General features: G+C 40.0%; 1 protein-coding gene across 7 annotated transcripts in view; it reads right to left on the bottom strand.

Annotated features, from left to right (window-relative positions):
- Positions 1 to 2,162: 2,162 nt before the first annotated feature.
- The window catches only part of LPGAT1 (lysophosphatidylglycerol acyltransferase 1), an 84,065-nt gene continuing 71,012 nt past the window's right edge, over positions 2,163 to 15,215 (bottom strand). For 3 of the 7 annotated variants that reach the window (XM_055583031.1, XM_055583025.1, XM_055583028.1), the window contains 2 exons: positions 10,088 to 10,194; positions 2,163 to 6,963 (listed from right to left, as the gene is read on the bottom strand). In XM_055583031.1, the coding sequence (XP_055439006.1) occupies positions 6,812 to 6,963; positions 10,088 to 10,194 (259 nt within the window). In that variant the 3' untranslated portion in view covers positions 2,163 to 6,811. The remainder of the gene's footprint in view (positions 6,964 to 10,087; positions 10,195 to 15,215) is intronic. The other 4 variants (XR_008715100.1, XR_008715101.1, XM_055583026.1 and 1 more) reach the window with 3 other exon arrangements.

The following is a 15,215-nucleotide window of genomic DNA, read 5'->3' as shown; positions in this document are numbered from 1 at the left end:
TTGTAATATGCTCATGCTTTCCAGCAAAAAAAAAACAAAAACAAAAACAAACCCAAACAGTTCCAGTTTCTTCCTTTGTAAAATGGGTTTACTCAGCTAATAAAGAGCATTTTGCTGACTAGGAAAGGAGACTGTTTTATTTCCAGTGGTTAGCCAGCCCTCCTCCCACAGTCCATTCATGTGTGTTTCAATATGATCTGGGTAACTGATACTCAGTTTGTTTCCCAAGCCTCTAAGAGTGAAGAACAAGGTTATCCAAGTCCTGAGAGGTAAAAATTTATTGACTTATATCATATCAGCATGTTATGATATGGTCACAAATGCTCATACAGCTGACTTTCTTATAGCCAAAAGAGGAAATTTTTTCCTTTTAAAAATACATTATCTTTTTCAGCAGGAAGAAACATTTTCTAAAAACAAACATTTTCATATTAAGTGGAAATTAAAAACAATGGCTTTTCTTTTGTTCCCAACTCATGAAGAATAGGGCTGGTCCGCAACAGATCTCAGAGTTCTTCACACTTGCTTTCAGGGCTCTGTCCTCAGTCTGTTCATCTTCCACAGAAACCACCCTGGGGGAAACAACAACAGCCTCACCAGAGCAGCATCCTACGTCCAGACAGGGAAGAGGAGGTAGACCGAACTTGAACTGTTTAACTTGTTTGGCAGACTGTGATCTTCCCTTCGCTCAGTCGTGTCTGACTCTTTGTGACCCCATGGACAGTAGCCTACCAGGCTCCGCCGCCCATGGGATTTTCCAGGCAAGAATACTGGAGTGGGCTGCCATTTCCTTCTCCAGGGGATCTTCCCAACCCAGGGATCGAACCCGAGTCTCCTGCATTGCAGACAGATGCTTTACCATCTGAGCCACCAGGGAAGCCCAAAAGTTTTCAGTGGGATCAAACAGTCTCCAAATATCTAAACAAAGAGTGTTTTCAGTGCTCAAAACAGAATCTTAGAGATGCCTATTATCAATTTACCTAGTTTTGGGAAATGAAAGCAAAGGACCAACTTTAGAAAAATGCAAGCTTCCCATGCACTTGTGGAAAGACTTGCTGTTGTCAAATTCTTCAAATCAAAAGCCCGCTCTGGGGACTCCCCTGGCTGTCCAGTGGTTAAAACTTCACTTTCCAATGTAGGGTGTGAGGGTTCGATCCCTGGTCAGGGAGCTAGGAGAGCCCACATGGCTTGTAGCCAAAAAATATAAAAGAGAACAATATTGCGACAAATTTGATAAAGATTTTTTAAATGACCCACATTAAAAAAAAACTTAAAAAAATAAACAAAAGCATGCTCTGTAGGACTGATATTAATGCTTTCCACCCATTAAGCCCCTGCTAGGGTCAGTAATAGGACCCTTAGTGTTGAGCAGTGAGTCTACTCAACACTAACAGTTAAATTTTAAAAAAGTACAGGACAGTGGTGTGCTAGAGACAGCTCCTACTGGCTCACTACAGCTGATTGTTAAATTTTAAAATTTTGCCAGCAGTTGCTAAACAGTTGTTATTAAAATTAAGTTACATAAGCTTACAAAGAGTAATGAAGCCAAATGTGGTTCACTTTAGTGACAATAATTTGCACAAGGGTAAGAAACAATTTTTTCTGCATGGGGTCGCAAAGAGTCGGACACGACTGAGCAACTGAACTGAACTGAAGAAACACATTATCAGATCACTTATCAGATTGAATGACAATATTTAAGAAATAAGTAATTATGACGTAATTCCATTTTTCAAATCATGGCCGAACTGCAACCAAAGATTGGCTACAAGAGTTCAGCAAAAATCAATTAAAGCATCCTGGGAGAACGAACTGGCTATATGGACTTGACAATAAAGTATATTTTATTATTATTTGTTAGCTGTGTTATATGTCTTTGCTATCAGCAAAATTTTAACAAACATGTATACTTGTATACAGAATTTTTTTTCTAGGAGAGCAGACTATTCAACATTTACCAGTACACCACCGGATGGGGAAAGTGGGGAAGGAGTGGGGGGAATAGTTTAAAACCAAAGAAGGAAGCACAGTGTTTTTTTCTTTTGGTTTTTCAGTTTGCCCTCAGCATCCAACTGCCATAATACACGCCCACAGATGTTAATGCCTAAATCTCTCCAGTAAAATACAAACACCCCATTCCCACTACTAAGAATTAAAAGCACTTTACTTGAAAAAAATCAACTTTATTTTTTCTAGATTAAAAAAAATAGAACCAGCAATTAATTTTTGTTGGGAAAAATGTTTCTTTTGGTGTTCACATCTAAATTTCTGAAAAGGTGATTCTGGTTACTAAAATAATCCCAAATGCATTCATAAACCAGATAGATCCACGAGTGACCAGCCCTTTACAAAATTTAATGACAGTTGCCACAGCCTTTACATTCATTCTTATCATACATTACAACATGCAGATAGACAAAGAAAGACAGGTCAACAAGCTGAAGTAAACATTATGGCATCAGGAAAATGAAAATCCACCTGTATAAAATAAATACAACTCTGTAATAACTGTAAAGAAAAGGAAAGCACGTAACACAACAATAGCGATTCAATGTATAACTGTTTCATTATCCAATCATGAAATGAGTTACTGTAAAATGCACAGACCCCTTACACATAAAGAATTTGTGCATTACAGTCATGTGTTCAACAGTTTTACACAACAAAAATAAAGCCATTCAACATATGTGTGCATATCTTGCAACTAGATTACACTTATATATTTTTTTGCTCTTTTAACTGTTTTAAAAAAATATTAAATGTAAAAATCCTCAAATGGAAATTTTGCAGAAAAACCCTTATCTTCTGCATGGCTACAGTCACCTTCCCCCAACAGTACAGCACCCTCAGCTTATTCCCAGGGTCCAGTTCCTAACTGTTGGGTATCAATGTGAAATGACTGCAATAAAGCACCAACCAGTGACTGCTCCAGAGAACACCTGGCCCCTTTGTGACCCCAAAATGTCCAATTTCGGTGGTTTTGGTCCCAAACGTATTAGTCTCTACTGTCTCAGAAAATAAACCAGTGTACTTGCTGCCCAGGGTGGCTCTGACTTCGCCTTTCATGTTAACAGATGTAAAATTCACAGCACTACACTGCAAGAAAATAAGGCTACCCATTTTTATCCATCCTTTGTAGACTAGAGCTGATGTACTCATAATGGTAACTCTGGAGCGAAGTCCTATAGTGTAATGAAGAAAATAACTTCCTATTTAGCAATGTAAATAAAATTTTCTTAAATACAAAAAGAATCCAATAAGACTATCCATGATTAACTTTCTACAATTATAACCAGGTCCCAGTAGTTTAGAACAGTCTGTAGGGAAATGATTGTCAGAAACATTACCAAGACAAATCCACAAGACGTGAGTGGCGTGAACAAAGAATGAAGAGGCATTGCAACACCGATCCAAATGCTATTAATACTACATTGATGTTCTGAGGTTTACATTCGGTGATTTAACATTTCATTTTCACAAAAAGTCTTGAAAAAAAATGACAATACCACCAGCTCTTGATTATTCATGGATTCCTTTCCTAGCCCATGGATTATTCAGGCTTCTGTGTTTCCTCTTCCTGAAGCTGTCTTTCCAAATCTTTTCACTACTCATGAACAGTCATAAATAGATAGGCAAGAGAAATCTTTTTTTTTTAATTAATACTTATCCCTAGAAGTAAAACAGTTTGATGAGAATAAGGACTCAAACTCCTAAATACAATTAGATTTTTGGTTTACTATGACTTATTACTGGATTAACTCCGGTAATCCCTAGGTCTTTCCCCGTGGAAAAATTAAGGGTTGGTTGTAATATGAAGGACTACTGAATGACAGATTTGAACTCATAGCTAGCTTAAAAAAAAAAATCTACTATTTATCTCAACTCGTTTGCTCACCCAAAACATCATTTTCTGTTGTGTAATTTTTCTTTACCTTCCACTGGCATATAGGTTTCTCCGTGCTATTTGTATCTTTTAACACCAATGACAGTTTCTGAAGTTAAGTGTGAACTGCTGGGGTGGTCATCTCTGGAGTCACTGCGCCTGCCCGTGGCGAAGCAATGCTCCATCACTGTGACTCATGGAGACCAAAATCCAGCAGGGAGATCTCAGCCCTCTCTGCTGTGTGAATCCAGGCAGATCAGCTGAGACCAGGAAGTGCTGCGATTCTACAAGCTGCGAGCATAGAAACTGGCACAGTTTTATTTTCTCTTCCCTTGACAAAAATGTATACTCTCTAAACATCCTTTGATCTCACTTTGCAAAGAAAATACAGATTAGGACTTTTAATTTGGTTCTGTACAGTGGCATATTGCTGCTTCCCTGGTTGCCATACGAAAACACGGATTCTCTCTTTACCTTCCCTAGTGCAAGCAGGAGAACTCCAGTTACTGATAAGGAAAGCACTATCAATGCTCTCAAACATGTTTTGCCAACAGGAGAGAGAGAACATGTTGATAAGGAATCAAAGAGGGATAGGGCAGACCAAATACACATCTATTTACAACTCACAGATCTATTTTCAAAAATTAACTCACACATCTGTTGGTATTTTTCACTCTAGAGACTGCTGAAATGACTGCACTTGAAAACAAAAGCATCTTACAGAACAGTCTGCTTGACATGTACATTACACAATACTATGTTCCTTTGGAGAACAGTGATGGCAAAAGTGGCCCTAAATCACACTGATATGTGCATTTCTTTTTTTTCTTTTGGATGGGAGAACTGGCCACTCTATCTGTGGTTTGCTTAGTAATGACGAAAAAGGTCTATTGGCTAGGACTATGCATGCCAGACTCCACAGTGACCTACTTATCCCCCAGCTGGCTGACTAATCTCTCAAGGGAACAATTTCAATTCATCTTGTCTAGTAGTGTTTGCTGGGCCTCAAACAGAAGCATCTTTAAGTTTCTATCCAGCTTCCTATCATCCTTCATACCTTTAATTGAGACTGGCTTTACCTAATTACTGTCACTGTAAAACACATAGAACAAAATGCTCAGATTTCAAAAAAAACTGCATCTTATAACACCCACTACACCAAACCAAACATATTAACACTGTCTTCTGCATTTCACCAGTAGTTGTCTTCTATTCAATGAGGTATTTCAGGTAATGAATCATTCTTTGACCTCTGTACTGAACTAACCCTAAAGATGGAGCTGCTGGGGGCTTTTATTTGGTTGCTTTGCCTTTCCCACATAACTGGGAGAAAATTCACATCTTTTCAGTTTTTGTTTTTTTTGGTTTATTTTAAAATAGAAAACAATAAACCTTTACTTTTAGGTTCTGGCCTACTTCTCAAAATTGTCATTTGTACAATTAGTGACAACAGGGGAATCAACAATGCTCATCACCAATAAGTACACTGACTCACTAGGGTCTAAACAGTCCTATAGTTCCAAACCAAGACACAACCTCTCTCTCAACACTGGGAGTGCAGGTGGCCAGTTGACACCGTGCCAGCAGTTTCTGAGGAGTGTTTGGTTCTCCTATGAGGTAAATCACATAAATATAGTGATACATTGTAAAAAAAAAAAAAAAAGTTTTCTAGAAATATGAACTTGACTCTATCCCCTCCAAGATCAATTGGAAGAAACTGGGAAGCCTCTTTGCTGGTCTCTCCTGGTTACGCCACTCTGAAATGGGCAGCTCCTTGAAATGCTAAAGGAACAAACGCGGGTTCTGGGGGTGTCGTGTGAGAATGTGTCACCATTGGAAGCCAGCGCCTGGCTCTAGTTCTTATATTCCTTATATTAAATGAGTCTATTTCACCTTAACTTGATCAGTTAAATGCCTTAATTTATTTCAACCATCCCCATATGCATTTGATGCTAAAATGCAAAATGGAAAGGAAACAGAACAAAACAAAACAAAGGCTCTGAGCGGGACAGAAGCCTCGGTGTGATGCCCAGTGCAGACAGCGCTGGAGACCGTCAGCGCACAGATCAACATGCAGACAGACAGGCAGCCTCTCAAGAATTTCACTTGCTGATCATGTTCATGTCTGTTTCCAACCTATAGTGCTAATCCTCTGCTGTAGATGCATCTGATAAAAGTGCATTTTGTAAAAGACAATTATCAATCTATGATATGCCTTCTATACAAAAAGATAAATCAAGTGAACCCCCCTCCCCATACAAGGGGCAGCATGAATGCATGTAAACATGGCATTGGACTGAGCTGGTCTTTTGGAAGAACACCTTCTAGTACCGGAATGTGTCACTGGACACTGCTTTGCCCCCGGGGGCATGCTTGACACCGAACCTCATGGAGCTGTTGAGGACCCCTGCAAACAACAGAGTCTCTGCAAACAAAAGGGAAGCAGCTCTTCGAAGGTGCCGACCAGCTCACCTCAAGGCTACTGGGAACACAGCCAGAGCTGACAGAGGTGAGGGCATGCCCCGGCGCTGCCTAGCAGAGAGGACTAGCTAAGAGGAACAGACGCGCACAGTTTTCTGAGCCTGGGCAAGATTATCACATACATCTGGTGGCAACAGAATTTCTCTCAGATAGTCTTCTAGGATGATTTGATGATTTCTTCTTCTCCAAATGTGATGTTTGCATAAGTGGGTGGTAGAGTGTATTGTTTTAAAACATGAAAAGTCATTAAAACATATTAGCAGGTCATTATATTATTGATCCTCATTTTAGTAGAGTTTAAAAATATCCCAAAGGGGGATAAATATTAATCCATCCATTCAATCTCCTTTGCTTGTTTTTTTAATATTCTGATTTGCACATGTAAAATAATGCACGCTTAGGAAAGTCCAAACTCCTATGGTGACCATGACAAGTCCAAGTCAATTCCTAAAACAGGCAATGGTAAAAGTACTGAAAGATGTTGTACCACATATAGCCTGACAAAAATGCAAAAGACTGTATGAGAAATATCCACATATTGCTGAGGGTCATCTCCCTGGAAACAGCTTCCTTATGGCCCTTGGGAGGTGGAAAAGCCCCTAAAAGACAAAACAGAAATATTAATTTGTTTTCTTGTGGTGGGAGGTGTCCTAGAGTAAAAGTTGAACATTAGTTTAGCTAGAGTTTTTTTTGCTGTTGTTGCTTGTTTTTGCTTTTGTGTGTTCTTTGGTGCTGGGTCTTCATCGCTGCTTGTGGGCTTTCTCTAGCTGCAGTCAGCCGAGACTACTCTGCATTGCCACGTGTGGGCTACTCACTGCGGTGGCTTCTCCTGTTGCAGAGCACAGGCTCTAGGCCTACAGGATTCGGTAGTTGCGGCTCTCAGGCTCTAGAGTGTTGGCTCAATAGTTGTTGCACACGGGTTTAGTTGCTCCACTGCACGTGGGATCTTCCTGGACCAGGGATCAAATCCACGTCCCCTGCACTGACAGGCGGATTTTTAACCACTAGACCACCAGGGAAGCCCTGCATTTTTTTTTTTTAAAAGCATCTCTGATTTCTTCTTGCTCTTAAAGAGAGATATCATTTGAGATACAGTTTTCAAACCACTGAGCCCTTTCCCAACTCTGAGCCTTTGCCTTTTTCTCTGCCTAGAATACTCCTCCCTCCACCTCCGTGAAAGGCAGGCTCAGGGCATTTTTCTAATATCAGAAAAACACCACTGTCTTGTCTCCCCTTCCCCACCAGTCACTGGTCTCTTCATGTTTATTTCCTTCTTGGCACTTTCCACAGTCTGTATTTATTCCAATCTACCTTTCTCTTTTCTACAGACTGGTTTACTTTCTGTCTCCTGCAGGAACACAAACGGCAGGAGAGCAGGCACTATGGCTGCCTTGTTTTCCACTGTATCCCTACAGATTTCTACAATGGCCAGGACACAGGATTAAATCAATTAAATAATTTCCAGAGAATTCCTTGATGGACAAGTGGTTAGGACTCTGCGCCCGCTGCCAAAGGCATGGGTTCAACTCCTGGTCAGGGAACTAAGATCCTACAAGCCAAACTTTGTGGCCAAAAAATATTTTCTTTTTCAAAATAGCGTAATTTATACTAATTCTTCTATTTACAAATTAAATGTTTTTGCCACAAAAGGGGTTGTAAATTACCAATGTTGCTGTTTAGTCCCTAAGTCATGCCCAACTTTTTTGCGACTCCAAGGACTGTAGCCCACCACGCTCCTCTGTCCATTGGATTTCCCAGGCAAGAATACTGAAGTTGGTTTCCTTCTCCAGGGGATCTGCCTGACCCAGGGATTGAACCTGTGTCTTCTGTCTTGGCAGGTGGGTTCTTTACCACTGAGCCACCATGGAAGCCCATAAATTGCTGATACTATTTTCAAAAGGCAACATGGTTTATTCCTTTTTTCAAAAGGCATATGTCAATAATAAAAAAAATAAAAAGGAGAAATAAAGTAAACTGATGTCTTTAAATTCTTTTCCGGAAAGGAAAGCTAGACCACTTTGGAACAATATTTCCTAAGGTCATCTTGAAAACACTCTTCAGCATTCCAAATAGTCTTTGTTCTTGAGGATAATCCCCTAGGGTAAGCTGATTCAAGAGAGGATTTGCTTCTCACAAACAATTTACAGAGAACACTTTAAAGTTTCAAGGTCTGTTATGCAAATAGCTTTCTTAAAAAGAGTTTCTATTATTGTTGCTACTATTTAGGCCAAATATTATAAAGAGATTGAGATGAATAAGAAGAGGGACCTTGCTGGCCTTTTAATCACCTGATGCCTTCTTATGTTGGGTTTGCCAAAAAGGTTTGTTCGGGTTTACATTACATCTTATAGAAAAGCCTGAACAAGCTTTTTGGCCTCCCCAGTACATCCATCTGTCTTATCCTGAAAGAAAATCCTGGAGATCAAGGAATGCAAAACAGCAGAGAGGGACATCTTGTTCAACTAGCCTTACTAGGCATTTTAATGGCACAGACAACGTCCTGCTCCTGTCATATTAATATGCATGACTCCAAAGTCCCCGGGTGGGAAAGTTAAGATGAGGAAGGAGTCTCATTGAGGATAAAGTGAAACAATCCTAAATACAAACACAAAAGCCTTAAAGATAATTAACAGTACAGCCTTTGCTTATGACTACTGGGGGGCTTCCCTGGTAGCTCAGATGGTAAAGAATCTGCCTGCAATGCAGGAGACCCTAGTTCGATGCCTGAGTCAGGAAGATCCTCTGGAGGAGGAATGGCAACCCATTCCGGTATTCTTGCCTGGAGAATCCCATGGACAGAAGAGCTCAGGGGCTATATAGTCCATGGGGTTGCAAAGAGTTGGACATGACTGAGCAACTAACATTATGAGTATTAAACCTTTGATAGACTGATTTAATATCTACTTTAATTCTGTCCCCAAAAAGTCTAGATGGGAAGAAAACTGGGCCTCTATTCATCTAAAACCCCATGGCTATCCTCAGACCCAGGACATGTTTCTCTTCATCTTCTTACTCCTGTTGCTCTGGAAACAGGTGTGCAGCACGGCTGTCTTTGAAAACCTGGGGTCTGCCTGGGGCTCCAGGCTGGTTAGTCCCTGCTTCCCCAGCTTCCTGGTTTCCTCCCTCTCTCCTCCTTCCCTACTCTGTGTTTTTCATCTCACTGTAGCTGTCATAGCAAGTACAGAATATTGAGTACAGAAAAGGGATCTTAGAGTAAATAGACCTTTTTCTCCCTAGGAGAAAAATGTAATAAGGTTATATCTATGAAGACTTAAAATGTAAATGTTATCCCTTCACATAAAGAAAAGAATAAGCACATGAAAATGCAGTTAAAAATAATCTAAAATGACTGCATAGTGATGGTCAAACAATCAAGTGCAGGATCAAAACATGAATGATATTTGCTATTTCTTACAATAGACCATATAATCACAGAGGTATGTCTACAGTCTTCCACAGACGTGTATTCTCTTGAACTTGATCTGTTTGTACGATGTTTTACTCATATGTGATTGTCCCACACTGGCTGATGAAGTAAGGGCCTGGAGAAATTTCACATGCATTTATTTGTCTTTATAAAAGTTCTAAGCTGAAATTCTAAAATATGGAAATACTTTGATTCCTTTAGGGTGCCTGAAGAATTGAAAAATGGTTATCTCCCCTAAAATATATCTTTGAAACCATCAGTAACTTCAGGAATACGTGTAATAGGATTCTGTGTACCTGTTTCATAAAAATGCGATAAGAGGTCCTCTTTTTCAATAAAACGCTGATAGAGCCAGTCAGAAAGGTCATCAGTCTCCAGGGGTACATCTTTAACTGGAAAGATTCTATCAAGAGTCAGAAAAAAGCAAAAACTACTTTAATTCAGAAGTCAAAATCATTCAGAACCACAACTTAGCTTTAGAGTATCCTGTATCTACAAAAAATTATTGAGAAATACCTGTCTTTCCATGTTTGTAGGTTTAAGTAGGAATGTTTTTTGGAACAAGTGAAGTTTTAGAATGCAGCTTTCTTAGAACACATTTAGAATACTCAAACGTTAGGCCAAATAATGTATCTTAGCAATGTTCCTTTGTTGGGAATATCTATGAACCAGACAGAATCTGTATTAATTGGTGCCCTTTTGCTAATTATATCAGAGATACTGGTTTCATGACTGAATGTAGTTGTTGGAACATGATTCTGAAGGATTCTGTGACTGTCCTTACTCAACAGGAACTGGACTGGGATGATGAGTGACATATATCTACTGCAAGTGAGAACAGAACAGGGGCCTTGAACAAGTGTTTCTTTCCTTTTTTGTTTTCCAATTTTGAGAAGAAGGTGTTCTTGATTTCTTCATCAAAAGTATAAAGGTGTGGTTTTTAAAGTCTGCAAAATGTTTGTTTGTATGAAAAACACAGCCCCACTTCCTCTGCCTTTTGTTTCTCCTTCCCCAGAGGAATGGATTTTTCCCTCTTAGTATTTAGCACTGCTGCTTCTTTAGTTTTAGGGCTTATGATTTTTTTTTTTTTAATTTTTCAGCTGAGTCCTGTGTATAATCTGGGAACACAGAAGTATTAAGATCACCTTTTAACACACAAAAAGAAAAGGGTCATTCCATGGGGAAGTAGCAATACAGGTGTATTTTATTTCACATGTTATTAGTAGACAGATGGGCAGAAAAAGACAAAAATAAACCACTAAAGGGGAAGTTGAATTCAAAATGCATCAGATAATCTTTTCTCATAAGTTAAACTGAAGAAAAACATCTACAATTTCAGCTAAGAAAACTATTCAAGTCAGGTGTGTCCTTCTGGTTTCAGAAGAGTTGAAAATTTCATCTGAATATTTGTAAATGTAAACCTTTTTTTAAAAATCAGGATGGGGGTAGGGTGGGGTGGAGGGTTAATTTTCAGTGGAGAACTACACATTTTCCCCTTCAATCACTTACTATGTATTTTCCAAACAGAAGGAAACCGGCAAATAAAGAAGCAAGTAATTACCGGGAAAGAAGAGACTACAAAAAAGCCTGGCTAACAGAAAAGAACTCTAGAATGATGTGAAATGAAAGTGGGGAAGACTGTGAGAAGCAATAACAAAATCACGATGATACACTTTGTCCACTGGTGGCTCAAACGGTAAAGCGTCTGTCTACAATGCGGGAGACCCGGGTTTGATCCCTGGGTTGGGAAGATCCCTTGGAGAAGGAAATGGCAATCCACTCCAGGACTATTGCCTGGAAAATCTCATGGACAGAGGAGCCTGGTAGGCTACAGTCCATGGGGTCCCAAAGAGTTGGACACGACTGAGCGACTTCACACATTCACTCACTGACGATCACAGATGAGGGTTAAGCTCCTTTCTCTTCCTAACCCACCACACAGGCACATCCTTTCCATCTTCCCATGCACTCGTATGGTCATTTTAATTATCACAATATTTGATATTTACATTATTATAATCATGTAAGTATATCAAAGGTAAGTCGCTCAGTTGACTCAGTCGTGTCCGACTCTTTCCAACCCCGTGGACTGTAGCCCACCAGGCTCCTCCGTCCATGGGATTCTCCAGGCAAGAATATTGGAGTGGGTTGCCATTTCCTCCTCCAGGAGATCTTCCCGACCCAGGGATCGAACCCAGGTCTCCTGCATTGCAGACAGACGCTTTAACCTCTGAACCACCAGGGAAGCCCATTCAAAGGTAAACCAGGTGGTAAATCAAGGCTATGTTTCCTCTCATCTCCAATTTCTGTTCTCCCTAGACTGAGCAATTTGCATTGTTTCCTAGGTAGACATAACTAATTCAACCATAAACTATGGACCAATCAAATCTAAAATCAAATCTCTAGATCAGGTTGACAAACTTATCCTTAAAGGGCCAGAGAAAAAATATTTAGACTTTGCAGGCTATTAAGAACTTTGTCACAACTATTCTACTCTGCTTTGTGTAGTGTGCAGGCAGTCACAGACAAGGTATAAATAAATTAGTGTAGTTGTGTTCAAATGCAACTTTATTTAAAAATCAGGCAGTGGGCCACATGGACTCGGGTCTAGATCGCCTCCCAAGGGATTCACGTGCATTAGACATTCTTTCAGTTTCACCTTCGTGAGGAAATTTCAGCAAGGTTCCGGATGTGTTGCCTGTAGTTTTCATCCTGCAAAGGCCCTTCACTGTCATCCTGGTGAGTCTTCATATTCCTAAAGTGGATTTAGTGCTTTCTGTATCTCATGTCTTACTTCTTCTCTGTTTACTCCACATTTTTATGGAGTACACCCCTCCAGTAGTTTCCTGAGAAAAGGCACTTGAAATCTTGCGTTTCTGCCAATGTCTTTTTTTCCATCCTCATACCTGGTTGATAATTTGACTAGATATAGGATTCAGAGTTGAAATTCATTTTTTTTCCATCTGTCTTTTTGTCCTTTCTGAGAGATTTCTTATTTAAATTTCAAACTTTTACTGAGTTTTACTTTTTTTTTTAATACTTTTAGTTTCTAAGAGATCTGAGTGTTCCTTTTTTTTACAGAATGCTATTATTGTTACAATATTTCATCTCTATGAGAATCTCATTTCTATGACAATTATCATGGGAATTTTAAAACATTCACAGAAGTAGAGAAAACGGTTAATGAACTCTCATGTACCATGAGGATTTTGGAAGCCGTACAGTCTGTTTCTCACATGACCCTCCTATGTTCGTTTTCGTCTCCATCTTTAACAGTGGAGGCTGATCAGATTCCCAGTTATCTGGGGATTCTCTGTTGCTCATGCACATTTACAGATGTGGGCCTACACAGCTGATTCAAAGTTCTCTGCCTGTGAGTCGAGTTTGTTGACTGTAAGTCACCCTGAGGATTTTCTGACTGGGCCATTTAAACTGGTCTTTCCTCTTGAATTCGCCCTTTACTCACAGAAAGATCCTCGAATTTCCTGCTAAGAGAGAGGAAAGGCCTTGTTGCTAGTTTTCTGGCAGCAGAGCGAGGTGAGGGCTGGGAGTCTCAACACTCAGCACACACACATCACCTAAACCTGCTATTCTCGTCTCATTACGGGACCTCTGCCTCAGCTGCACCTGGGGTTCCAGAGCAGGCCTCCAGTATTTGCCAGGGCAGGGAAAGAACAAGAGCCCAGGAATGGCATGCAGGATGGGGGTTCTGGGGTTCTTTGCTGCTGCTGCTGCTAAGTTGCTTCAGTCGTGTCCGACTCTGTGCGACCTCATAGACGGCAGCCCACCAGGCTCCCCCATCCCTGGGATTTTCCAGGCAAGAGTACTGGAGTGGGGTGCCATTTCCTTCTCCAATGCATGAAAGTGAAAAGTGAAAGTGAAGTTACTCAGTCGTGTCCAACTCTTAGCGACCCCATGGACTGCAGCCTACCAGGCGCCTCCGTCCATGGGATTTTCCAGGCAAGAATACTAGAGTGGGTTGCCATTTCCTTCTCCAATGCATGAAAGTGAAAAGTGAAAGTGAAGTCGCTCAGTCGTGTCCAACTCTTAGCGACCCCATGGACTGCAGCCTACCAGGCTCCTCTGTCCATGGGATTTTGCAGGCAAGAGTACTAGAGTGGGGTGCCATTGCCTTCTCCCTGGGGTTCTCAGTTCTCCTTAAACAGGTTTCAACCAGTCTTCCCATGTTTAGCAACTTTCCATCTTATTTTCACAGGTGCTGATGCTGCCAACCTCTTGGCTTTTCAAAAGAGGAAGTAGACTCAACTCAAGTCCACTTTCATGCCCTTCCAAAACCCCAGTAAAATACTAGAGAGGTTTTTCAAGGGTAAACTCACAAGGATGGGGTGAACACTAGGAATGACAATAGCAACAAAACCTGGGATGTTGGAAAAAAGAGCAGTAAATAAAGTACCAGGTCCCAAGCCAGCTTTACACATATTAGTGTGTGTGTGTATCTTTTATACCATGGGGGCAACAAAAAAGCCAGCTTCAAGCCAGCCATATAAATGTAAAAGGACAGCTGTTACAAGTATTATAAAAAGAATTCTTGACAGAGTTCTTTTAATATCTAAATTTATATAATCAGAGGAGTAGAGACAGAGAGAGAAAATTTCAAAAGAGGAAGAGTCCGTGGGATATTTAAACAAGTTTGTTTTCCCTTCTCTTCAAAGGATAATTTCTATCTTTGAATTATAAGAAACCCTCAAATTAGAAATAAAAGTCCAAGAATTCCATTGTCTCTTTCTTCTTTCCCCATTTAAACTAAGAAAGCAGATTCCTAAGAGGGAAGTTACTGAAGATACACAAGCTCCTAAGAGTGCTTGCAGACTACTTCCCCTACACTGTACATGAAATCCTGCAGAATGAACCATTAGACAAACACATTTCTGTGGAAAAATGTTCTCAGTGTTCACCAGATAATAGTAACTTCACATTTTCTCACCCTCCTGTATATTTGCTCGTCAGTTACAAAAGGCCTAGCACCCTATCTCAAGCCTGGATCTCCACTTAAAGTGAGTTTTTAAGAGGGAGATAATTAAAAACAAAAGTCAGTTTTGTGAAGTAGTTTTTCCTAACTCCTTTCCTCCCCTAAGAAGTCCCTTTGGGTACTTGGTTGCATGAAACAGTCATTTATATGTAAGGACTGAATGTCTGTATCAAACTATTTTATAATCTTAATTTGCAGGTAGGAAGATGAATTAATGCAAATGATGACAATTTTGTTTTTACCTTCTCTATATTTACACTTCTGATTTTCTTATCATGTTGCTAAGACCTCTAGTACAATGTTGAATAGAAGTGGTGATAATGAGCACCCTGCCTTTCATTTTTGATTTTTCAGGGGGAAATATTCAGTAGTTTACCATTTAATATGCTTGCTGTAGATTTCTTTGGTAAGTAACATTAATCAGATTAAAGAAA

The sequence above is a fragment of the Bubalus kerabau genome, chromosome 5 (assembly GCF_029407905.1).
Source record: "Bubalus kerabau isolate K-KA32 ecotype Philippines breed swamp buffalo chromosome 5, PCC_UOA_SB_1v2, whole genome shotgun sequence".
NCBI classification, from domain to species: Eukaryota; Metazoa; Chordata; class Mammalia; order Artiodactyla; family Bovidae; genus Bubalus; species Bubalus kerabau.
Note: the sequence above shows the minus strand (reverse complement) of the source record. Positions and strands in the feature narration are given on the sequence as shown.